General features: G+C 33.8%; 1 protein-coding gene across 3 annotated transcripts in view; it reads left to right on the top strand.

The window, feature by feature from the left end:
- The window catches only part of LOC114510425 (ankyrin repeat and KH domain-containing protein 1), a 109439-nt gene that overhangs the window by 57952 nt on the left and 24524 nt on the right, over positions 1-26963 (top strand). For all 3 annotated transcript variants that reach the window (XM_028529052.2, XM_036014091.1, XM_028529053.2), the window contains 10 exons: positions 5960-6047; positions 8175-8302; positions 8990-9133; positions 10224-10326; positions 18136-18894; positions 24182-24327; positions 24482-24593; positions 25063-25208; positions 25510-25652; positions 26070-26283. In XM_028529052.2, coding sequence (XP_028384853.1) covers positions 5960-6047; positions 8175-8302; positions 8990-9133; positions 10224-10326; positions 18136-18894; positions 24182-24327; positions 24482-24593; positions 25063-25208; positions 25510-25652; positions 26070-26283 — 1983 coding nt within the window. The remainder of the gene's footprint in view (positions 1-5959; positions 6048-8174; positions 8303-8989; positions 9134-10223; positions 10327-18135; positions 18895-24181; positions 24328-24481; positions 24594-25062; positions 25209-25509; positions 25653-26069; positions 26284-26963) is intronic.

Raw genomic sequence — 26963 nt, forward strand, 5'->3', positions numbered from 1 at the left:
TGATCTCATTGTTGACCCATTCGTTGTTTAGCTCCCATGTCTTTGCGTGTTTTTTAGTGTTCTTCTTGTGATTGATTGTGATTCATTGATATGTAGTTTCATAGCATTGTGGTCGGAGAGATGCTTGATATGATTTCAGTCTTCTTAAATTTATTGAGACTTGTTTTGTGTCCTAATAACATGTGGTCTATCCTAGAAAACATTCCATGTGCATTTGAAAAGTATGTATATTCTGTTGCTTTGGGGTGAAATGCTCTGAAAATATCAATTAAATCCATTTGATCTAGTATATAGGTTAAGGCCACTGTTTCCTTTTTGATTTTCTGCCTGGAATATCTATCCATTGAAGTCAATGGGATGTTAAAATCCCCAGGAATGACTGTATTTCTGTCAGTCTCTCCTTTTATGTCCAGAAGCTGTGCTAACCTCCTCCCAGGACCAATCTGGAATTACAACAAAATTGTAGAGAAATCTTCCAGAAAAACCACCTGAACACTAGCTGGAGAGAGGCATTGTAACCTAGGACAGACAGAAGAAACCACTTCACCACAAGACTGTGAGGCAGTGCAGAGGAGGCATGAGAGGGCTGGCTAGGCTCTCAAAGGCAGCCGCTGAAGTTCGGGAGGGATAGGTCAGTGGCTGGGGGTTGCCCCTGAGAAGTTTTGGGTCAGAATCCCAAGCTGGGTTCCCCTCCCTACAGCACCTGAGCCAGAAAAGAACCCAGATAATATCCAGCTGTGAAAAGCAGCAGGATTTCTTTCTGTTAGGGAGATATAGCGGGAGATACAGAGAGCCTCTCAGAGGGCCAATGCACAGAATTTCACTTGTAGCCATTTACCCTGGGCTCCGGCAGAGGGAGGGGAAAAGTGGACTGGAGACACATGAGGAGAGTCTAGGGCTGGTGGCTCTGGGGAGAGAACTGAAGGAACTGCTACCAGGATCCCTGTGCTGAGTCATTCCCGATACTGCACAAGCCATCTTTCTCTGGCAAAGCACTCCCTCCTAGTGGCATCAGCTTGAGGGGAAGCAATAGCCTGCCCACAGTAATTACTCTGCTTTCCCTCGCATGGTGCTTAAGCCAGACAGCTGATTACAGCTTGATTATATTAACAACTGATTGTTTAACATCTAAGGCAGAAGATACAAAGAAACAGACTCCAAATGGAAGAACACGAAAATTCTCTAGAAGAACTAGATGAAATGGAGGCAAATAATTTAGTAGATAGAGAGTTCAGAGTAATGATTCTCAACAGGATGAGAAAAAATACATAGAAATCATAAAATAGGACCAGTCAGAAGTAAAGAATGAGATATCTGAGATAAATAATCTCACTGGAAGAAGTAAACAGCAGGATAGATGAAGCAGAGGATAGAATCGGTGTTTTAGAAGACAAGGTAGAAAAAAACACCCAGGCAGAACAGCAAAAAGAAAAACGAATTAAATTAAATGAGGAGAGTTTAAGAAACATTTTGGACAACATGAAGTGTAACAAAATCCACATCATGGGAATACCAGGAGAAGAGAGTGAGCAAGGGATCGAGAACCTATTTGAAGAAATAGTGACTAAAAACTTCCCTAATCTGGTGAAGGAAAAAGTCACATAAGTCCAGGAAGCCTGGAGAGTCCCAGCCAAATTAGACCCAAAGAGGCCTACACCAAGACACATCATAATTAAAGTGACAAGGCTTAAAGACAAGGAGAGAATCCTTAAGCCGCAAGAGAAAAGCAGATAGTTATCTACTAGAGAGCTCCAATTAGACTGGTATCTGATTACTCAGCAGAAACATTTCAGGCCAGAAGGGAGTGGTGTGAAATATTCAAGGTGATGAATAGCAAGGACTTACAACCAAAGCTGCTTTACCCAGCAAGGCTATCATTTAAAATTGAAGGAGAAATAAGGAGCTTCCCAGACCAGAAAAAGCTAAAGGAGTGTGTTAACACCAAACCAGTACTGCAACAACTGTTAAAAGGCTTGCTTTAAGAAGAAGAGAAAGAAGAGAAAGAATAAAAATCAGTGGTAAACAGTCCAACAATAAAATGGCACTACATATGTATCTATCAATAATCACCTTAAATGTAAATGGCTTAAATGCTCCAACCAAAAGACATAGGGTAACTGAATGGATAAGAAAACAAGACCCATATATATGCTGCCTCTAAGAGACCCATCTCAGATCAAAACATACACACAGACTAAAAGTAAACGTTTAGAAAAAGATACTTCACGCAAATGGAAAAGAAAAACAAAAAAAGCTCGGGTTAGTACTACTTACATCTGACAAAATAGACTTTAAAACCAAGGCCATAGTAAGAGACAAAGTATACTTCAGAATGATAAAAGGAACAATCCAAAAAGAAGATATAACCCTAGTAAACATTTATTCACCTAACATAGGAGCACCTAAATATGTAAAGCAAATCTTGATGGAATACTTTTTAAAATGAGGTTTGCAACCCCACTTTTAGAGGTTCAGATTCAGCAGTTTAGAAATGGGAGTCCAAATTCTAGCTAATACCCCAGGAGATTCTGATGACCCTCCCCATAGTCCACACTTGGAGACGTTGCTGGAGTCTATACAGATTATTCTGCATCATTGTAGAGTTCTGTTCTTTTCCATCTTTGCTTTATGATCAGTCATTTTTCCTTCATCCAAACTGAGTAAGCTTTGTTTTTCTTTGTTACTTGTGATATTTAGAAACTAAGCTAAGCAAAAAACCCTAGGAGAGTGCCTCTTAGTCTCTTTTCAGTCTCAGTTCTCCCAATGGATATGAACCTCATCAGTAACAGTAGATACTAAAGTAATGATGAATGTACAGTGGTAGGTTGGAAGAATGTACCCTGCAAGGTAGAATATCAGAATCCTCACAGGGGTGCCCAGCCTGTGGCCAGTGGGCTGGCTATGAATGTGGCCCAACACAAAGTCATAAATTTACTTAAATTTTTTTTTTGCTTATCAGTTTTTGTTAGCATTTGTGTATGTAATGCGTGGCCCAAGACAACTCTTCTTTCATTGTGAAGAAGAAAAATACTGTCTCAAAGAGTAAAATTTTCATCCATGCTCTCGCAAAGGGTAAAATTTCCTTTTTTTTTATAGCTGGATAGTATTCCCCTGTGTGAATGTCCCATAGTTGTTTTATGCACTCATCTGTTAATGGACACTTGGGCTATTTAGAGAAAATGTTAAACTACACAATAAGTTTGTAGCCTTGCAAAATAATTTTCTGTGTTTATGTATATCTTGAAATTTTATTGATCCTAAATATTGGCTGTACTAATAAATGTGACATTCATAAGTAACATATACAAATTTTATTCCTAGTTTAAAAAGATTTAATGGTCAAATATTTTGGTATAAATAATACATGTTGTGGAATATACATTATTAATTTTAGGACATGAAGTATTATAAGTATATTATAAAGTTGTAACATTGTTTTGCCAGCCACTTTCTCGAACATAATTATATAGTTCAAAACCAAAGGAATGAATTTTTATAGGGAGGAAAATAAAATTGACACTTTTCAGACTGTCCATTTCAGAAATTTCATGAGTATGTTGAAATTTGAAATTTTATTTGATCTTGGAACAGTGCTTTCTGATTTCTTATCTTTTATCAGCTAATATTTTAAATATGCAGAACTAACAATTACCAGTACCAGTACTTTAAAAGTTTATTCTAAAGCAGGACTTTCAAAATCTTTTGTCTTCGAGATCTAGTTGTGTTGATGGATGCCACTGCAGGCTTAAGAGATAAAAAGGAAAAGTGACATTAGTATTGCCCACCCATGCTTTAGTAATAATGTACATAATGCAGATAATGAAAGTCTTACTCTAAGTTTAGCTATTACTCTTGCTTTCCTGTTATATTAACTTTTCTTTCTCTTACTTAGTAGAAAATGAAAACTTCAAACCTTAGTACTATGAGAGGGAAGATTTAATAGGTTCCTTCTTGGTAAATAGTGGTCAAGCCCCTCATTTTGTATGTTAGGTTTATAATGAATGGTACGTGAAAATGGATGCAGTTGCCGTTCTCATGGAGCCTACATTTTAATGGCAGAGACATATTAGCCAAATAGTTACACAAACTAATGTGTGATTGGAACTTTTGAAGCAGTGGTTCACAGAGCTGTAAGTCAATAACTAACAGAGTGATCTAGATAAAAAGTTCAGGGATGTCTTCCTTGAGGATGTAATGGCTTGACTTGATGACGGACAAATACTGCGGAGAAGAAAGAGCAGCTTACACGAAAAGGCCCAGAGACAAGAAGGAAAATAACGACTTACTAAAATTAGAGTGATTTATTTCCAGCGTGGTGTTGGTTATCATGATAATTCAGAAGTAAGTCAGATGAAAAACTGGATAAACAGCTTTCTGGGTCTTTCTGAGTAAAATTTTCATGGTGTATGTTCTGTTTTGCTTCAAGTAAATTACCAGAATCTTAGATTTACTTACATTGACTATAAATTCAAAATCCATTCTATTGTAAACCAGATTGTGTTGGTATTATCTGTAGTTATTCATTCTTCCATACCTTAGAGTTAATAAAGGTTATTGTCTAATCAACATACAGAGTAGGGTAAAAACAGGTTTATAACTGTTCATATGAAAAATAATACAACAATTAATAAATAATAGTACAAGAATAAATTGCTTCATGTCTTCACAACTGTAAGCCTACTTTTATAAACAGAAGCCGAAGTACAAACTGATTTTTATAGGAGGTTGAAAGATTCGACACCATCAGGATTTTTTAAAATCTCTTTTAGAGTGCAGTTCCTGTCGCTGCAGGCCAGTACAACGTTCCCATTGAGTTGACAGTCTACTCTTATTTCTCATTGTCAGTTTGCCTTAGTTGTAGATCAGATATAGTTGTGTAAGCAGGTTAAATTGTGTCTTTTTGGCAGAGCACACAATTTTTAAATTGACCATGTGGTAGCTAAAGGATTCTCAGGTTAATAGAATAGAGCTGAAATAAAGCCTGACTTAATCACTGTTCTTTATCAAGTATTTCTGAGTCACAAAAGAAGACCAGAACAACAGAAATTACTGTGTTTGCGTACATAGTGAAAGTGCTAGTTACCATGAAAGTGTACTCCTTGTGGTGGCAGTTGATAGTAGGATGGTTGGAAGCTGTTTAATTGTTCATTCCTCTTGCTGGAAACTTCCTAGAAAGAATAACAATGTTTATGCTATTATAAAATTGTTTCTTTGGCCTTTGATATTCAAATATTTAATTTCTACTCTAATATCTGCTCATTGGTATATTTTTTGTTCTCCTTTTTACTTCTGAAATAGCATAGTGTTTTTCCTCAGGTATTGGTTTGTATCCTATGATAGAGTTCTTATTGGCTTCTGATAGAAGATCAAGATCTTTGTAATAACCTCACAATACTAAGGCTCCTTTCTCACAGTTCAGATGAACAGTTAGGAAAACACCTTTTTAATCTTAGGAATAAAAAGAAAAAAAAATGGCCCTGGTTGGTGTGACTCAGGGGATTGAGCACCAGGGAGTGAACTGAAAGGTCATGGGTTTGATTCCCAGTCGGGGCACATGCTTGGGTTGTGGGCCAGGTCTCCATTTAGGGTCATGTGAGAGGTAATCGGTCAATGTATCTCTCACACATTGATGTTTCCCTCCCTCTCTTTCTCCCTTCTCCTCTCTCTAAAAACAAACAAACAAACAAACAAACAAAGTCTATTTGAAAATGCAACAATTTCTCTTTGGGGATCAAACTAAACCAGAGTGTTATCTTTAATGGTTATTGTTTGGTATGCAAAACTGACCTTAAAAGGTTACACCATGTAGTGTGGACTGAAATTAATCCTGTATTTTGGGGGAATGGAGGTAGTTTGTATAAGTATTAAATCTTCATTATGTCTATGTCATTGGTACTAAGTATTTAAAATAGATGGTTAATGAATTGTTAGTGATGAATTACTTTTGTTTCTTTAATAGGAACATGAATCTGAAGGTGGAAGAACACCGTTGATGAAAGCTGCAAGAGCTGGTCATTTGTGCACTGTGCAGTTTCTTATTAGTAAAGGTAAAGAAAGTCCAAGTGATCATTTCTAAGTGGAATGCAATTTCTAAAGAAAAATCCTAAACTGTTACAATTTATGTTAAAGCCACTTTGCCTGCAGCACAAGTGCTATATGCTAGTCTTTTTGTTCTATTTTATTTAGTAATCATAGAGTTCCTGAAATACTGGGATTTTTCTTTTTTAGTTTTGATTTTGAAGTTTTTACCAACTAAGTAGCAGATAGTTACTCCTAAAAGTTGGAAACCCAAATGTAGATGCCCAGCTATGTTTAGTAGATGTAGTATTGTTTAGCAAATGATGAGGCAGTTCTGCCGGAAATGGGGAAGAGAGTAGAACGGAGAAAGCCTGCTACTGTTGTTTATGGGACAGTTGAATTAAGTATACAAGGGTATTATTTATTATTACTACATTTATTAATTTATATTTAGGCAAAGAAGTTTAAATGATAGATACATGAAGAGGTAGTTCAATACTGTTTACTATGGAAAAGTAAAATGCTGCTGTACCCATGTTAGGTTGAACCATATAAAATTGTCATTTTATACATCAAAAATGGTATATAATATCTGCGGTTTCATCGGGTTCAGTCTAACTATTATATTGTTAGAGGTACTCGAGTATGTGATGAAAAATTCTAGTACAGGGTGGTAAAATGCAAGGAGCATACACTCAAGTGATGTCATATTATTAAAATAAAAATGTTATATCTCTGTTACCATAAAATTCCAACATTTTGTACCATTAAGAATGCAATGTAATGTTTTATCATTTTAAATATAAAGTACTTTGAATTGGATAAAACAAGGTTTATTTTCTTCATATCACATTTCTGCTATCAAGGAAGGCCTATCTTTACATAATATTATAACATACTTTGTAAAATTATCTACGTCAGTGACAGAAGTAATAAACAGATGGATAACCTTTGAAGTTCTCTCATGCTCCTTTTCATACCCAACAACTACCCTGCTAAGTGTGTAATCAGGCTCATCAGGAGTATGAACACATTGATTGCGGCCTTTTTAGGATGTAGTAACTGCTAAACAGTCCTACGATCTAAATTCATTAACAACTTTAAAAATAATCTCATGTCGCCAATGTAAAGACGTTCACTGATATGCCTTGCCTTCCCAAAGCATGAGGTTCAGCTGGATATTTCTGAAAATTAAATAAATTAATAGTAATTTCACCCATAGGTTTATTTTTCTCTTAATAACGTAAGTTTGGAACTAAGGAAGAAGGAAGAATGATATTGCTATAGTTTCAACTATTTAATTTAGCCCTTTGAAGTCTGTAAAAGGTAGTTGAACTAAAAACCAGTACTTTTTTCCATGGGCCAAACACAGTTTTTCAAAAAGAAGCTAAGAAAAATTTTGTGTTTAGGTTTGCTTCAGGCCATATTGTACAAAGCTATTGAGCATCTTACTAAATAACCTTTCAGATAACATTTGGATAATCTTCTCTTCATATCCATATCCCTCTGACTTTTAAAATATACAATATGAAGAATTATATTTCTCCTAAATATGCTTTTTAAAAAAATCTGTTTTTTCTACTTTGAGACCTGGCTATATTGCTACATTCTAGAACTGGGTCAAAAATATCTTTGAGCCGTTTTGAAAGTTACATGCAATGCTATTATTTGATGCTTTTGTTAACCTATATATACTTATTAATCTTAGTCATCTAGATTTTCCATTGTAAAAGTGGTATTGAATGAATGAACTATAACTATGTGCAGCAATGTGGATGAATCTCACAAATAATATATTAAGCGAGAGAAATCAGACACAAGCAAAAAAGAGTATATTGTATGACTTCATTCAGATGAAGTTCAGAAACTAAAATCAGTTTGGAAGTCAGGATAGTAGTTACTGTTGGAGGGGTGGGTACTGACTGCAAAGGCCACACGGTGGGACTTTTGGTATGTGGATAATGTTCTGTTTCATGACCTGGGTGCTGATGACACAGGTGTGTTCACTTTGTGAAAAAGTTTCAAACTATGGAATAATGATTTATGTGCTTTTTTGTATCTGTATTATAGTTCAAAAAAGATATTTACAGTGATATTGTCTGTGAACTGGCTTGATTTCAACTTTTGCTAAAATTGCTTCTTTTTTCTCCTTGAAGGTGCCAATGTGAATAGAGCTACAGCCAATAATGATCACACGGTGGTGTCGCTGGCGTGTGCAGGAGGTCACCTGGCCGTGGTTGAACTACTCCTGGCTCATGGGGCTGACCCTACACATCGACTCAAGGTATTCTACTTTAAAATAAGTGAATAAATAAATAATATATATACATTACCATTAAAGTATGTTAAGAAAGAACCTCTTAATTATTCTTAAATTTTATAGTTCCTGCTCTGGGTAATAGGCACAGTTGTGAATTTGACCAGTTGCAAGTTCAGTTTATATAAACATCTTTGCTTCATTTTATCATTCAGAATTGTCTTAATTCCAAATTGCTGTTTTGATGTATCACATGGCATATTCTTTTTCATTATTGCCCCCGAATTGCTCTCCGTAATGTAGGTTTTAATTTATAGTTGTTTCCAAAGTACCTGAGGTCTTTTCAATCTTACTTGATATTTATAATATTTTGAATATGTGCTATGATAGCTGAAGAAGTTAATATACTTTCTCTAAATATTTTTTCCTGGATTTCATGCCCTATTCTTTTGCATCCCTATCTTTCTGTTTTAGTAAGTTTTTCATTCTACTTTTAGAATCTAGTTCCTTCCCAAACATTTCTTCAAGCCAAAGGCTTTAATTAAATATGTATCCTCTAATACGATATATGTTTGTCTGATTTCTTAGGGTTTAATACTCATTACCGTTTAAATGAGTTTTGATTTTATATGAGTTGCTAAGAAACTCAAATATGTACAGTAATCTATAAGAAGAAATTTACAAATAATTAATTATGGTGTCAATTTTTCTCAGGATGGCTCAACAATGCTCATTGAAGCTGCAAAAGGTGGCCACACTAATGTTGTTTCTTATCTGTTGGATTATCCAAACAACATTCTGTCAGTTCCTGCTGCAGATGTGTCTCTGCTCACTCCACCTTCTCAAGATCAATCTCAGGTAAAGTGAAATAGAGCTTCTTTGTAAATTAACTATTCTTGCAAATTGGGAATTTTTGTTTAAAATTTGTTTTTACTAAAATTATTTTGTTCTCTTTTACATATTGAGATGAACATAATCAGAAATTAGCTAAGGTTTATTTTCTTTAAAACGTGGAAATTTTCTATCTTATTTACTAAAAATAGCATTTTTTTAAAAACAATACCAAATACAAATATAAATATTGCAAGTTGTCATCTTACTACAACTAGTTCTTTAGAGTTTTTTCTTTTAACTTTGTATTTATTGATTTAGAAAGAAGAGAGAGGGCGATAGAGAAACACTGATTTGTTGTTCCACTTATTTATGCATCCATTTGTTGATTCTTGTATGTGCCCTGACCAGGAATCAAACCTGCAACCTCAGTGTGTCAGGACAATACTCTGAGCAACTGAGCTACCTAGCCAGGGCTAGGGTGGTTTGTTTTTTAATGAATGCATTAAGCATAATTTTGAACTAAGAAAAAGTTTGTCCCTTGATACCTTCCAAGACACTGTAATTTATCCTAGAGATAACTACTTTGTCAACCAAAGTATAGTTAACCAGGACATATGCATCGAAAGTTCACTAAGTAATTTTTTAAACCTACCTAAAAATGTGGAGAGGTTATTGATAGTATACTAAGCATATAGAGCTCAGTAATATCATAAGTTCTTATCTACAAAATTATCCTGAGAACTGCTAATATGCCCCAATTCAGGAAGTCATATGGATTTTTTTTTTCTTTTGACCCATGTGAAATTTGAACAAGGGTAAATTGGACAGTGAATATGTGACTTGTACTCAGCTATAATTGGAGTTAGCAAGGCTTTCTTCTTAGCAAGAAAGTATTATCAATTCCGTTTAGCTTAAGTCATTCATTACTTGTAGATTGCCTGAGTTTGACCAATCAATATTCTCAGAAATTATTCCTTAGTGGAGGATTTTTTTTTAAGAAACAAAAAAGTTAATTTGGTGGTTTGAAGAAAATCTAAAACAGGATCTCTGTTTAATCTGTGGGCCTTTGTTTTATTCTTGGTCTGACATTATTTTTTCTGAGTTGACTTTTTAGGTTCCACGTGTACCAGTGCATACACTTGCCATGGTTGTACCTCCCCAAGAGCCTGACAGAACTTCACAGGAGAACTCCCCTGCCCTTTTAGGAGTACAAAAAGGTTAGTTTTTGAATTATTTTTCTTAAAATGGGTATTTATTATCTAATTAGTGGATTCATAATCCCATGGTTGAGGTAGGTAATTCTGAAAATGCTGATAGTTCTTACTGACCGTTTAAAATAGAAAAGATACTAAAAACTAGGAAAAGTGACTTCTTATTTTCCTGTTAACATGCTGCTAGATGTAGTTTTTATCTAGCACAGGTGAAAATACTGAAGAAGCAAACAAAGTTACTGATTAAAGTAGTGAAAATTGATCAGACATTAATTTCTCCTTTGAAAATTCTTTAGCTAAATAGTAATATAATACGAAGAATGAAAGTTTATTGTTGTCTAATTAAGTCTTAGTAACACCAATTCAATTCAGTGAGTGAGAAGTTTAAAAATTCCTAAATTTAGTTTCTTTCACATAATGCAGAACACAGTGGATTAGATCTGTCAGTGTGTGAATCCACACAGATAACTATCCAAAAGTATGTAAATAACATCCAAGTGCATATTAGGGAGTGTACACTATTTAAAGGACTCAAGTTTATGAGCTCTGATATTTTTTTCTCTTTTCACTGTAGATATAAAAAGTGTCTTCACTTGATCATCATGTATAGTTATGTCTGAGTTCTCTGAAACAAGAGAATAGGTACTTTGTAAACTGCATGAGAACAAATTTGTGAGCATATTTCATTCAGTATATGATATTCAAGTCCTAGATTTTTGAAATCACAATGAAGTGTGTTAGTATGTATTGGTATTTTTAATATTGTGCTTTAAGAAAAGTTGGTTAGGGCTAATTTTTACAGCAGCGAACAGAAGCTTCTTTGAAATTATGTCAATTTTAGTAATTTAGAGTATTGAGGGCCTTCATGAAGGATTACTTCATTTCTAAACTATTAATTTCAGAGATAAAATGTCTGTAGTTTCTCTGACTTATGCTTATTCTAGCAGCTTTCCATTGGGTACATAGCTATTCAAACATTTCAGAAAATGAAGGCTGCCATTTGTAATCTTAACAAATTAAAAGCAAATTAAGCATGTACTTGTTAAGGAATCTGAGCATCATAACTAACTGACAGTTTTTAGGAAAAGATTGAAACTTAAATGCCTCTGTTTCTGTTGTTTCTTGTTTGAATAAACCCTGTAGAGGACTGTACTAACTTTAGGGAAATTTAGTACTAAATAAGAAATCTTTAAAAATATATATTATTAACACGGACCACAAAATAACCAAGAAATAAGCTAGGAAAGACATGGAGTATGTGTAGAGAGGAAGTAAAACATTTTAAATTTAAATTTAATATGTAAGTAAACTGAAACGTTTGGGTAGTGATTTTTTAAATTGATACTCAAGTGAGTAATCATATTTTTGCATATTGAGATACCTTCTTATGTAGAATATCTACTTATCTTCCTCACTTTGATGTTTTATTACTTAATAATATAAAAATGAACTACCTTTTAAGGCATCTTAAATTTTTAAAAAATTATTAGGGAAGGAAAAAAGTCAACAATCTACATAGACACTTGGGCACTTGCTGTTGCCAGCTGCCAAGTGATTGCCAACCTAATATTTATTTATGCAGGATCAAACTGTGATAATGCATTGTGTTAAGATGTAGTGTTAGGATAATTCATGTACAACTTAGAATGTTAATGTTAGTATGAATTTGGAAAAATCAGTTGATATAAAAGTGCATGCTGAATCTACAGGATAGAAAAACCTATCTTAAATTATTGAAGATATGTTATTATATTTTTCTCCTTAAGGTGGCTTTTTCTCTAAAACTTCTCTTTTGTGTCTCTGGAGACGTTCCTTGGAGTGATGAATTGATGCTTGACCCTTTTGTTTCTCCTAAGACTGTATTGCATCAGTGTCGCATACGTGATTAGGGATACAGAAGGGTTCTTATTCTCTAAGACTCATTTTCTTCTTCTAGCAATCATCTTTTCAAGTTCCTACAACATTTTACTCCTGTGTGTTTTAAATAAATCTTATTAAACCTGTATCCTTTTAAAATATATTCATGCTCTTACATCTTACCCTGGTGTTTTATCTATATCCTACTTACATATTCTTTTATGACCGGTGTGCACCGTTTGTCTAGGCTCCATCCATCCTGACCTATGTTCTCTGATTTAGGCAGCTAATCTCACGTATCTATTGTTGATTTTCAAGGATTTGCGATTCTAGGTGGTATCTGACAGACCTCAGAATCACCTCTATAAACAAAATGTGAAACTAGGTGAGAGTGCTATGCTCAGTTTTCAGGCATTATTAAACTTTATTACATATAGTGGTGAATATTCAGATGGGAAAGATTATATAAGTAATATCAACCCTTTGTCTTTCAAAGTCAATTTTTAAAATAAATTTGTTGATTGAAGCCATTTGTTGCATCTAACTTATTTTTTGTAACTGGTTCTACAGAGATTCTGAGAGAGAGGACTCAATTATCCTATGCAGGTTTACAGTTTAGAATTTAATCTGTTACAAAAGCATTTAACTGACGTCAGGATAAAACAAAACCTACATCTTCTGTGTGCACCTCAAGTCCTCTTGGGGAGTAATTTCTTTGCGCTGGACTCCTACAGCACTTCACTGGATCTTCCTTCTGGCTCTGGTCACTCCTACACTGCCCCTCCCCTTTGGACCTCAGGCACTGAAGGTTGAGTTAATCATGCTCAGTTCCTGGTGGTTTGACATTGTGGCTCCTCTTGTTTTACTTACTCCCTTTTATTCTTCTTCACATTCATTCTGTTTTGTTTGATATGCAGATTCTTTTGTTCTTACAAATTCTTCTGTTTACTACTTCATAGGTATTTTTAATTTATGTAAATGGTATCATGCCGTAACCCCATGTTGTTCTCACTTTTTTCACCCAACACTGTTTTTAAGATCTAGTTGTATGTCTACCTCTATAGACTGTTCCTGACCACAGCAGTGCTGCACCCTTTGTGTCCTCCAGTTTCTACCTGTCCTTTCTCTCAGTGCTGGGCACCCAGCTGCCTCTCACTTCTCACTACCACAGACGATGCTGTGATGAAAATCCTGGTTCACTCCCCTTATGGATCTGTGTGAGAATTTCTTTGGGATAAACTCAGGAGTAGAATTGCCTGTCATAGGAATGCATTATGTTTATCTGATAGTACTGTTATACAAATTTGCTCTCTAGAATGGCTACAGAGCAGTTTACACTTCCACCAGCAATGCATAGGGTTCCTATGTACCCCCATCTCCATGCCAGCCAATCCTTGGATTTATCCTTATATTTGGACTTGCACATCTTTTATCTCCTCTTTTAGACTGTAAGCTCCTCATGGGCAGGGTTTATATTGTTTATCTTTGTGTGGTCCACTATGCCTTGCTTGTACTAGATGTTCCAGTGTTTGTTGAATAAACTAATGCCAGGCTAAGAATATAGATTATTCTGAAGACAAAAGAAAATTATTAAGAATTTTTAAGAATGGAGACATTGTGATTAAAGAAAATGTTTTTTTAAAAATTAATAAAAAAATAGTATTCTAGAATGATGGGGGAAAGATTGAAAACAGAAATATAAATGTAAAGTAAGTATTAAATTAACATGCTGCTTTACATCCCAGAGTGAATAGGTAACATGAAAAGTTCTCATGCTTTTATATCAAATCATTAAAAGTATATAGAAAAATATATGTACGGTGAATTAAATTGAGTATTCTTATGGAGATTTTACTACTGATATTCTCTAGTGGATTTCTATTATGTAATCATGCTTACATGGATTACATATGCCCAAATTTAATGATGTCTTTTAACATATAACTGCTTATAGTAAAAGACCAGAAGGTTGAATTAATCTCCTAGCTTATGACACATATGCTCTGTCTTTGGACACTCTTGGTTAACCTTACTTTGTTAAAGATGTATAGCATGCCCTATTATTGTGGGGAATCTTGGGACTGATATTTAGACATAAAGGGGAAAAATGAGTCAATTCTAGGCCAATGGGTTTCATTTTTTACTATGAACACAGTAGGAATATTGAAACCTAGGACATAATATACATCTACTTATCCAAACACAAGTTCCATTAGCTAATAGATACTCTGCTACATTTTATGTGCTGTGTTATTTTCTGTACTCCTTCATTAATGTTTTCTTCTCTCTCTGTTGAAGACCCACTTGGGAATGCTGTTTAAAAAAATCATTCTTTAAAAAAAATTATTCTAGTGAGGTTCTATGTAGTGATATAAGAAAGCAAAGGGATCACAGACCAAAGTTTATATTTGATTAGACAAAACCAAGTTAAGAAAATAGGAAACCAAATATAGATCCATCTATATATCATGCATTTTGTCCATTGGCCATTATTTTTCTGTTGCACAAGATATTATTATTTTAGTTACAAAATGATTGGTAGAATTAACTCATTTCAGTAGTAAACCAAATATTTGGCAAATACATGTTCCACCTCATTCCCTCATTGCCCATAAAAAATTAAAGGCCACATTCTAAGCTGTCTCTATATCATGGTTTTCTATTACAGACTTTTTCTACTTTATTAATGGAGGAAAAGCAAAAGATCAGAAAGTAGGATAGAAACCAAACTTAAAAGATGAGTTGGTGACATTTGCTGAATTCCTAGAGAGTACTTTACAATGTTATTCAGTGTTACCAGTGAACATATTTATTTTTATTTTATATGTGACAGCGGGAGGTGTTGGAAGGAGACCGAACTCTTATTTTCTCAGATCTTATATATTATTATCTTCCTACTAATTGAAAATTTGTTGCTAAAAGGACACTCATCACATTCTCTACTTTCCCCCAAAATTGCAAATGTTGCTTCTATGAATGATTAAGTTACATTTTTTATTTTTTGCCAACCTGCTTTACTCTTAATGCTGTTGTAGCTTGTGTTAGTGCTTTGATGTGTGTCCGGGCAATCCCTCTGACTCTATGCTCACAGATCCTCAGGCATTAACTCTTAGGGGAAGAACTGCTTCCTGTTCATTCCTCTCACCATCCTTTGTTTTTACTGCTACATGTATTCTAGGCTTCTAGTTTCTATATTCGGTTAACTTACTTTTAATATCTTGCATTATAAACTTCTTGTATCTCATTTGTTAACAAGAAAGAGCCATTCCTATCTGTTACTGTCCTCAAAGTTCTACTCTTATTATGGATTATCTTATTATTTGTAAGATTTTCGATTTGTAAACACCCGAATATGTTCATATAATTACCAGCCTGGTTAATATTGTACTCTTACATGGATTTCCTTAATCTTATATACAAATTACATAGCAACTATATAAGGTTGTTTTGAATTCAATAAAAATTTAAAGGAGCATTTAGTCCTTGCAGAATTTCTAAATTTAGTCTGCTGATGTCATTGACTTTATCACACAACTGAAAATTTCCTGGCTGGCCTAGCAGATTTGTGTATTGCTATTTGTGCTGGCTAACCTCTCTTTTCTATCTATTGATTGCCATTAGGTACTTTGAACAAATACATCCAAACCATGGATTCCTATATAAGCTTATGGAAATATTTATAAAATTATCTCACAAATCTAAAGGCTTTTGCTCTGAAAGGATAAAGTCTTTCCCTACCACTTTGCTCAGAGAAGAATATAAAATTTGAATAAAGACAATACTTTTTGCTGAAATATGCTCTGAAAGAATAACTAAGTCTCTTAAAGTGGCTGCAGTGATTTTGGAACTGTGGTCTTCTGACTTTGTTAAAGACAGTTTCCTGTGGAAAAACTGTTAAACTTTTTCAGTAATAAAACATGTTGCAGATATTTGAGGAGATGGCTGCAGTTTTAAGATCTCTTAATTCTAGCAAAAAAGTAGTTGAATGTCTGATACTGTTCTTCAGTGGTTGTATCACCCTCTTGCAATTCAGTATGTTTTAACATCTAATGGGGACTTCTTTCTTCTGAACTTGTGAATCATTTTGAATGCATTGAATGATCTATTTTTTAAATTTTTAACTATGTTATTAATATAGATTGACTACAATCCAAAAGAGTAGACAATTGGTTTTTACCCAATTCTTTTTAAAAAGACCTTCATTGTTGGTTAATTTCTTTTAAAAGATTTTGTTTATTTATTTTTTAGAGAAAGGGAAAGGAAAGGAGAAAGGGAGAGAAACATCAATGTGTGGTTGCCTCTTATGTGCCCCCACAGGTAACTTGGCCCACAACCCAGACATGTGCCCTGACTAGAAATTGAACCTGCAACCTTTAGTTTGCAGGCCAGCACTCAATCCTCTGAGCCACTCCAGCCAGGGCTTGTTGTTTAATTTAAATACCATAAAGTTCACTTGTTTTAAGTGTACAATGCAATGACTTTTAATAAATTTACAAAATTGTGCAACCATCACTACCATCTAATTTTAGAATATTTCTGTTCACTCCAAAAGATCTCTCATGCCTTTTGATAATTAGTTTTCATTCTTACTACTGTAACTCCTGGTAACTACAACTTTCTTTTCTGTCTCTATAGATTTGATATAAATGAAGTTGAATAATATATGGCCTTTTGTGTCGTCTGTCTTCTTTCACTTAGCATAGTGATTTTCAACCTTTTTCATTTCATGGCACACATAAACAAATTAAATTAAAATTGTGCAGTATGCCAAAAAATACGTTTTTTGCCAAACTGACAAAAAAAATAGGTTTAATTTTTATTCATTCACACAAGACAGCTGTTGTGTTGGCTGTTGTCGTTTTTTTATTTGACAGTCTAAGGGAAAAGAGGTCAGTGCCCCTGACTAAATGATCAGGTATTGCATGCATGTGTTAAAAATCCTTATGGCACTCTAGTGTGTCACGACACACCTATTGAATGTCACTGACTTAGCATACTGTTTTCAAAGTTCATCCCTGTTGTAGGATATATCAGTAATTTGTTCCTTTTTATTCTGAATATTCCCAATTCTTCCTAAACAAGAAGTTTAAGCCTTGAATTAAAGTGGTTATTATATATATCCTCCACTCTGTGTGGCCAGATGTTCGGATTGTTAATATTGATAATTTTTTGTCATGAGAGGTGTAACTTTAGTGTGATTCAAAACCTTAACATAATATACATTGACTTTATTTTTAACATACATTTTCAAAATGAATAATCTTACATGGGAAATCTGATTTTCTCCTAGCTAACATTCTTTTTTTTCTCTCATAGACTTTTACATGAAGAGTTTATTTAAACTCAGAAAGATTGTCCTTTTTAATATTAGTGTTCAGGTACAGAAGTGTTAAATACCTGATAGAAAATTTGAGAAGGCTATGTCTTGAGAAAACTGATTTCACATCATATTTTAATATATTAAGAGAAGCATTTTTGGAAATTTGAAAAACACTTTATTTTCATCTATAAGTTATAGTTTCATGTAATCTTACACAATTAATAATGTGCAAAGGACAATTGGGCAGTTAAACTAACATTAATAGTATCAACACTATTTTGATACTGGTTTAGATTTGATGTTCTTTAAAAGTCTAGTTAAATAAGCAGAATTTTGAGGTTCTTTCCTCTCAGATTTTCTTTTCTCCCTGTCCTGTCTTAATTTCCAAAATCCTCCTATTTTAAAGATTAACATTTTTTATTTTAAAAAAATCACATTTTTTAATTAGCAACTTCCCAGTTTGTACTGTTAAACAGATGAGTATAGTCAATCTGCCTACTGCTGTGTGAGCCTTTGAACATTCATTCTGTAGCATTAGTTATAAGGGTTTGGGGAGGGAGGTCCATGTGTGTGGGAGGGGGAGCTGATTTTTTTTTTTTTTAGCATGGCACTTTTTCAAACATTTTTCATGTGCTTAGGTACATCCAAGCAGAAGTCCAGTTCCCTGCAGGTAGCAGATCAGGACGTACTGCCACCTTTTCACCCATACCAGCCTTTGGAGTGCATAGTAGAGGAGACTGAAGGCAAGCTGAATGAACTGGGACAAAGAATTAGTGCTATTGAAAAAGCACAGCTTAAGTCATTGGAGTTAATTCAAGGTGAACCTCTGAACAAAGATAAGATAGAAGAACTTAAAAAGAACAGAGAAGAGCAAGTCCAGAAGAAGAAGAAAATACTGAAAGAGCTGCAGAAAGTGGAAAGGCAGTTGCAGATGAAAACACAGCAGCAATTTACCAAAGAATACTTGGAAACCAAAGGTCAGAAAGACACAATATCTCTCCACCAGCAGTGCTCTCATAGAGGAGTCTTCCCAGAAGGGGAAGGAGATGGTAGTCTCCTAGAGGATCACTTTTCAGAGTTACCTCAGGTTAACACAATCTTATTTAAAGATAATGATGTTGATGATGAGCAACAGTCTCCGCCATCGGCAGAACAAATTGATTTTGTCCCAGTCCAGCCTTTATCATCTCCGCAGTGTAACTTTTCCAGTGACTTAGGTTCTAACGGGACAAATTCTCTTGAACTTCAGAAAGTATCAGGTAATCATCAGATTATAGGACAGCCTCAGATTGCTATTACTGGACATGATCAGGGGCTGTTAGTTCAAGAACCAGATGGACTAATGGTTGCAACTCCAGCCCAGACGCTTACCGACACTCTTGATGACCTGATAGCAGGTGGGTTAAGAAATATATCTGTAATGATTTTCTTTAATCTGTGTGCTCAGCTTCTTTACCTGACCCTCCAAAAACACCAACTTTGTACTTTTCCATTTTAGAACTATCTTTGTAACATTATTTCTTGAGGTGTTTTGGAAGTGAATTTAACTAAGCTCAACAGCACTAACACACCAAAGTGTGTTTGCCCTCTCCTGTTTTGTTACTTGCAAAGACAAAGGAATAAAGTTGCCATGGTCCTTTGTGTTAGACCTTTGGTATCAAAACCACCCTGTGTTGTGTCTTGGTTAGGAGATCTCAAAGTAGAATTTCTTTGTAGGCTTTAGAGATACTCACATAAGATTATACATTAAATTTTCCCGCTAGTGATTTTCATGTTTGGAAATCAGAATTCTAAATTAAGTTGCTTTTTTTTATCTATAATTTTATTAGATCAATTTAAATATATTTAATTAAAAGGGATGTTTGGAGAAAATTAAAGCATTCCATGTTGATATGGTGTTTGTGGTTATGATATTTAAAATTATAAATTATTGTCAACTTGTTGATGATTTGGAGATTGGGATTTTCAAATTAACTGTCTTGATGAGAGCACACAGACAGACATACCACACACACACACACACACACACACACACACACAAGGGCCTGGTGACATTAAAGTATATGTTTCTGGTTTTCTTTTTTCTTTCTTTTTTTTTTTTTGGTGGAATATTACAACTAGATATGAAATGAGGTGCACAAGTTTACTTTCCCTTTCATTGTCCTTGCAGCAGTGGGAAAACAGTGCAATTAATCATTTACCTTCCTAAAGATGGCTGGTGAATGTATCACCTCCATGAGAGCCCAGTTCAGAAATGCAGCCAGATGGCTGTTGACAGTGGATGAAGACCAAGAACTAAGATGTAGCTGGAGTGATATTCAAAGGCAGGCCAGTCCTCTGTCTCTTGATTGCAACATTTTTTTTCTTACTGTTGTCTGTTTCTTCTTGTCATATTCTCCTCCCCTCCTCCCAACCCACATATGCTATCCCAGTTTCCTTTCTTTTGTAAGCCTTTAGTCTTCCTAATCTTTACTGAATCTTTAAAAATGTGGAATTAAATTACTTAAATCAGGAATTTTGTTGGGCATGTGTGTGACTTCCAGTGGTTATAGAATTATAGCCTGTGGGCTCCTCTAATATGTAGTAGGGATCACTGTGCAGAGGAGCAGTATCTTAATTTTTTGTAAAGAAAATAAAAATTCTGGGAAATGTTTTAAGGAGTTAGAGTCTTTAATTTGGGTTTTTATATATTCAGCCCACAGCCACTTAACTCAAAGTAACTTTTTGTCATTAGCTTTGAGAGTTGTTATAAATTGTGAATGAACTCTTATAGTTCATTTATAGTTCTGATTTCTAATCTGATAAAAGCAGATACTGAAGTATGAACTATGATTGTGAATAATAATGAAACTGGTGATCTGGAAGTAATTTTTTAAGACATAGGGTTCTATAAATAGCATTATAGTGCTCCTAATTAAATAAATACTCAGTTATGAAATCCACATTACTGATTGATCTAGTTTTGTTATAACTCAGGATCTGTTTTTCGTGTTTTTTTTTAAGAGTGTGTAAACAGCTCTAAAGGTAACTTGTAGATAAGAACTTTATGGTAGTATTAATAGATGGTTGGATGGTTCTTTTAGGGGAGGTCAAATTTTATTTCACTGAAGTATTTGTTAAATTGATATGGTCTTTTACAAAGTTAACATGAAACTTCAAAAAGCTGATATAGAGTACATCTTTTAACTATATATAATATTAATATAAACTAATAAAATTTAATTTCTGTTAGACTTTAGTATCTAGTGATAGTTGACCTACCATATTATACAGTATACTTTTATTAATAAGCCTTAATTTGTAAATCAGCCAATAAATATAAAAATTCTATTCATATAAAAAATTTCCATTAAGTCTAAATTAAATCTAGTTCTCATGCCTTGTATTTAATAAAAGAGAGAATACTGTACATCTCACAATTATACTTTAGAGAATATTCATTTGTAATAGCAATAAATTTACTCTTTAAGTATAGGAGTATTTTTTTCTATATTCTGTTCTCAAAATTTGTCATGATAATGAGTTGGTAATTGCATAATTTATTAATGTCATGACTTGACTAGCTAACTTAGCCTTTTAGTATATAGTCTTATTTGTGTCATACTTGATTTAGTCCCAGACAAAATATATGTAAATTCTTGATTTGGGAGCATAGTTCCTCAAGTCCTTTTCTTTTGAAAGTGTTGGGCTTTTTAGAGTTTAGCAAGGGTAAGTGACCCTTGGTTCAAATGTCTAGAACTGAGGCCTGGAAATTTAAAGCAACTTAAAGAAATTCAAAATAGCTTTGACCATTGAGCAGTTCTAGAAACATCTTGCAAAAATTTTGCTATTACTATATAAAGAACATTGGCTAAAAATCAACTACTATCAATTATTCACACTTACTGAGCAGTTACCATACTCCAAACCCGGTGCCAAATGCTTATATGCATTGTCTTGTGGGCTGTTTATAATAATCCTGTGAAGCAAGTACTTTTTCTCCCTGTTCTGTTAAAAAACTGAGGCTGATGGAAATTAAGTTGCTAGTAAGTAACAAGAGTCAAAGTCAGTTCAGCCAGGTTGAAGAACCTTGGATATAATATGCATGCATCTGATTCTACTTGAAGTTCTGAATGTCTTAAAGATTTTTTTTTCAAACTTCTAAATTGTAATAAATAAAAAATTTCTTATTTTTATATTAAGATTTGATGTGCATGTAAGGTTTAATGTCGTTTTGTGTCTTTAGCACATTGTTATGGCTGTTGGCACCTTAATAGTCTCTCTTACAACAAATTCTAGTTCAAAAGTATTTTGCTTTAAATAATCCTGTGGCAGTCAATGTGATTTAACAATAAAGGAGTAATTAGGAAATCCTTATTTTAGAGGCCATTTACAATAAAATACACTTAAATAATTTCCTCTGATACATTTTATTTATTATCATTTTATTTATTTAGATAAAAGTAATAGTTTATAAGATTATAATGAATTAATTAAAACTTTTTACAACAATGTAATTTATGTACACCTACTATTTGGGGGGTTTATATAATAAGGTTTATTATTATCTTCCATATTACCTACAAAAACCTTAAATTTCATAAAGAATTAAGTGGAATATTGCATTTAGTTCTTCTATCACAACTTTTTAGAAGGCTGCATGAGTTTAATTTGAATTATATGCTGACTTTTGATAGGAATCTTAGTCATTTACAGAGACATTTTGTTCAGATGTAGGAAACAATTTAGGACTTATGAAAATGTCATAGTCCTGATATAATTTTATCTTGATAAAACCTTTATTCGACATGTACCTTTAAATCTGCTACTTTTTAGTTAGTTTTATCTGTTTAACTTTTTGTATGCAATTAATTCTGTTAGAGTCATTTCTGTGGAATGTTTCTGATTGTCATTATTATAAGGAGGAAAAAATATTTCTAGGAATATTGTGGAAAATGTACAATAACTGATATAATAACACATTTCTGGTAATAGAGTTTTTAAATGCACAAAAGTATTTTTTAAAAGTCAACTCTGTAAAGAAGTGTTTTATATCATCACATTTTGGCATAGCACTCTAGTCAGCTATTTAAAAAATTTTAAATATTCGTTTTTGATATAATAGAAATAAACATGAATAAACAAAATTAATAATGAGAGAAAAGTAGTTCTTCAGTAAGGTATATGTTAATAATTATGAGAACATTGTAAAAATCTTACTATAAAGGTGCTATAAATCAATCTTTAGTATCTTGTCTACTGAAGCTATTTTCCAAATATATCAGCTATTTTGAGGAGGTGTAACAAATCTGCTTTTAATTCATTAAATGACAAAAAATTTTAAAGCTTTTTTCTATGCACATGTTCTTATAGGTGAAACAAATATATGTAATAATCATTTCTATTTTTAAATTTCTATAGTTAAATTATGTATATTTATATGGTGACAAGCTACAGAAATTCATATTGCTAAAATAATTTTATATATATTGATGGTCGGGGGAGGACGGCTGATATAGCAACATATCTGAACATCTTAAAATTTGTTGTTATTTTTAAAAAGTAGTATACTAAACTGAGTCATTCATACTTGTGAATACCTTAACAAGTAATTGGGTTCCAGTCCTATTGAAATTCTAGAGAGAAGACATTCTCTAACATTTGGAATATTTAAATTTCCCTTTAAGACCTATGTGTTTCTGATTGACTTTTAGTCTGGGTAATAGAAGTTTGTTTATTGCCATCACTGAAACTTTGTTGTCTTTTTTTCTATATAATTAATGATTGTATGTTTTTTTCTGATTTTTTTCATTCTTCAGTGACTAGTAATGTTTTTATTTTCAATGCAATGAATAATAGTACTGAAAGTTCCATAAAATATCTGATAATTACACTTACTAAGTACTTAGTATGTGCCAAACACTATGCTAAATGCTTTTTATAAGTTATCTCATAGATAACTCACAACATCCCCCTGAGATAGGTCCCGTTTCCCCCTCTTTGAGGCAAACTTCATCTCTAATGAAATGTAAGAAATATGCAGAAATATAAAATGTAACTTCAATTAACAAAGTTTTCAAACACCAGATGTTGAGATTCCAAATAAAAGTTCCAATGTTCATTTTTAAAATAGTTTGATTTTCAGACACTAATTTATTGTAGCAAATTTTCAAAGCAAATTTGAATTTCTTTAAAAATGCATGCTTTCTGCTACTATGTGAGAAATATTCTAATTTTCACTCCCCTCCCTTTTTTTTTGCACTGTGTTCAGGATATTTTTATCTAATTGCCTTTAACAAATTAAGATATAAAATTCTTTAATTTTTTAATTGCAAACTATTTTCTTTCTATTGATAATGTAAAAGGCTACCATTTGTTATATTGCACTCAATAACAGGCACTGTACTAAGTATTTTGCCTACATTATTCTAAGTAGTCTTTCCAACAGCCTTACAAGGCCGGGTACTATTGTTATTATGCCAGTTTTATACATAAGGAAAATTGACACTCCAAGAGGCTTAAGTTCTTGTCCACAAGTAGAAAGTCAGTAGTTGGATTTGAACATAGGTCCATCTTAACTCCAGAACTTGGTACTTAACTATTACATTATATTGCTGATACAGGATACTATGTTTTCTGCATTTTTTGTATATGAATGACTTATTCTGTTTAGTAGAATTCAGAAATATGAATATTGTTTTTCAGCTGTGAGTAGCAGAGTGCCCACTGGTTCAAACACTTCCTCTCAGACCACAGAATGTCTTACATCTGAACCCTGTTCACAGTCTCCAAGCAATGTGGCTTCCCAGTCATTGCCCCCTGTGTACCCCTCAGTTGACATTGATGCACATGTGAGTGTTTGGTTTATTTAAACTTATTTTACACATTTTGATTTTCTTTGTTTGGAAAATTATCATTATTTATTCATTGTAAAAATATTATTTGCTCTTTGATTGATAACCCCACTGTAAAAAAAAAGTTTAACTTATTTTTTTCCCCTTCTAGACTGAGAGCAATCATGATACAGCATTAACACTAGCTTGTGCTGGTGGTCATGAAGAACTTGTATCTGTACTCATTGCACGAGATGCTAAAATCGAGCACAGAGACAAAAAAGGTAAAGAATGTTAGTCAAAAATAAAGTCCAAGTGTAGTCACTCTCAATAAGTGGTTCCTTGACTGTCTCAGTAAAAAGATGGGTAAGCATATTTCAATTATGAATTCCAGATTTGTTCATCTACAGAGCTAAGTTATTCTCCAAAAATTAGACTGTAGATCATCAGCAAAGTATAGCAAGTGTGTGGTTGCCTTTTTCCTTAATCCAAAAGTTGAGCGTAGAGAGGTATCAAAGTCCATTACGAGTATAAACTTGAATAGTTTTCTTTGACTTAGTATTTCCTTTCTAACAGATGTTTATGCATTTCTGTACCTGACAAAGTAGAGTTTAGAGCAGTTTTATGATAAATGGTTATAAGCATCTGCCCTACAGACTTTTTTCTACTAAAACAATAAAGAAATGAAAACAATAGCTTAATAAGTAAAAACCAAACCATACATTTGTTTGAGATTTTTATTTTCTGGTTTAGGTTTTACACCACTGATCTTGGCAGCGACAGCAGGGCATGTTGGAGTTGTTGAAATCCTCTTGGATAAAGGTGGAGATATAGAAGCACAATCTGAACGAACTAAAGATACTCCGCTTTCATTGGCTTGTTCTGGTGGACGTCAGGAGGTATGTTCGTGTTAATTTTCATTCTGTAAATATTTTGCTCATATTTTAAATATGCATATGATAAATGAACCACAGTTCTAACATATAGGAAATGCAAATTCATTACTCAACAATTGACAAATAGAAAGAGTAACATCTTGTAATTTCAGTACATTTGGGATTTCAAAGCTCTGTATTCATTGATGTGAAACTGAATCCATTTCTCTAATGCTGATATTTGAATACATAAAGCCTAATTAATTGTATTGTATTTGAATCCTTGGTGTAAACTGGACTTCTCTGTTCTTATTTTACTTTGTAGGTGGTAGACTTGCTGCTGGCTCGAGGTGCAAATAAAGAACATAGGAATGTGTCTGATTATACACCACTGAGTCTAGCTGCATCCGGAGGATATGTTAATATCATTAAGATTCTGCTTAATGCTGGGGCAGAAATTAATTCCAGGTATCTATCAGTTGTTTGTTTTCTTACTCATGATCAATAACTTACTACTTGGAATAAGTATCTTTCTCTAAATATTTGGACAGATATCATTTTTAATTAAGATAATACAAATTGCAAGGGCCAACAATTTTTCCTGTAATGTGCTTATAAGTAATCACAGATTATTTCAGCTAAGGTTGCTGTTTTTAAAGAGATCTCCTTCAGAAAGTACTTTGTTATCTGTAGTTGGAAATTTATAACCTCTAAAAAGGAATTATGTTTTAAATTGTGAAACTTTCCTATTTCTAATTATTAGTCTAAACAAATCAATCATTGGTTTCTTTTTACCGAAACATTTTCATCTTTTATGTTCTCTATACTTTTTAAAAAACAACAGGTAACATTTTAATTTTCTAATAAGCACATTTCCTCTCTTAGGACTGGGAGTAAACTAGGTATTTCTCCCCTGATGTTGGCTGCAATGAATGGACATGTTCCTGCAGTGAAATTGCTGCTCGATATGGGTTCAGACATTAATGCCCAAATAGAGACCAATCGGAACACAGCTCTTACCTTGGCCTGTTTCCAAGGCCGAGCAGAAGTAGTAAGTTTGCTTCTGGACCGAAAAGCCAATGTTGAACATAGAGCAAAGGTAAGCATTTTATAACTTGTCACCTACTTCAGATATATTTCTAGTAGAAAGAGAATGGCATTTCAACTCAAATTCAATGTGCTATTTTAAGTTGTCACAGTTAAACCTGTTACCCCAAAGGAGGATTGGGGAATTGTGCTATAGAGTGGTCAGTGACACCCTATCACCACTCATGACTTTTATTAAGGACAGTGAAAAAAATAGAATCACTTCTGGCCAAGATGGAGGCATAGGTAAATACAGTTTGCTTCCTCAAACAACCAAAAGAAGGACAACAACAAATTTAAAAACAAAACAAAAAAACTGCCGGAAAATCAAACTGTATGGAAGTCCAACAACCAAGTAGTTAAAGGACAAACATTCATTCAGACTGGTAGGCGGGACAGGCAGCTGGGCCAGAGAGGAACACACAGCAAGGCGGTGGCTGGAGGTCTGCACAGGCAAGGCAGTGGCTGGCTGGTCAGGGCGGGCAAGGCAGTGGTTGGTGGACCAGGCAGTCCCACATTTACATGTGGATAAACCGGGAGGAACAACTGGGGAGTGAGACATATCCCACAACCCAGGGCTCTAGGGCGGGGAAATAAAGCTTCAAAACCTCTGGATGTAAAAATCTGCTTAGGGGCTGCAGCTTCAGGAGAAACTCCCAGCCTCTGAGGAGAGTTCATTGCCCACAGAGTCCT

Source organism: Phyllostomus discolor, chromosome 13 (assembly GCF_004126475.2).
Source record: "Phyllostomus discolor isolate MPI-MPIP mPhyDis1 chromosome 13, mPhyDis1.pri.v3, whole genome shotgun sequence".
Classification (NCBI taxonomy): Eukaryota; Metazoa; Chordata; class Mammalia; order Chiroptera; family Phyllostomidae; genus Phyllostomus; species Phyllostomus discolor.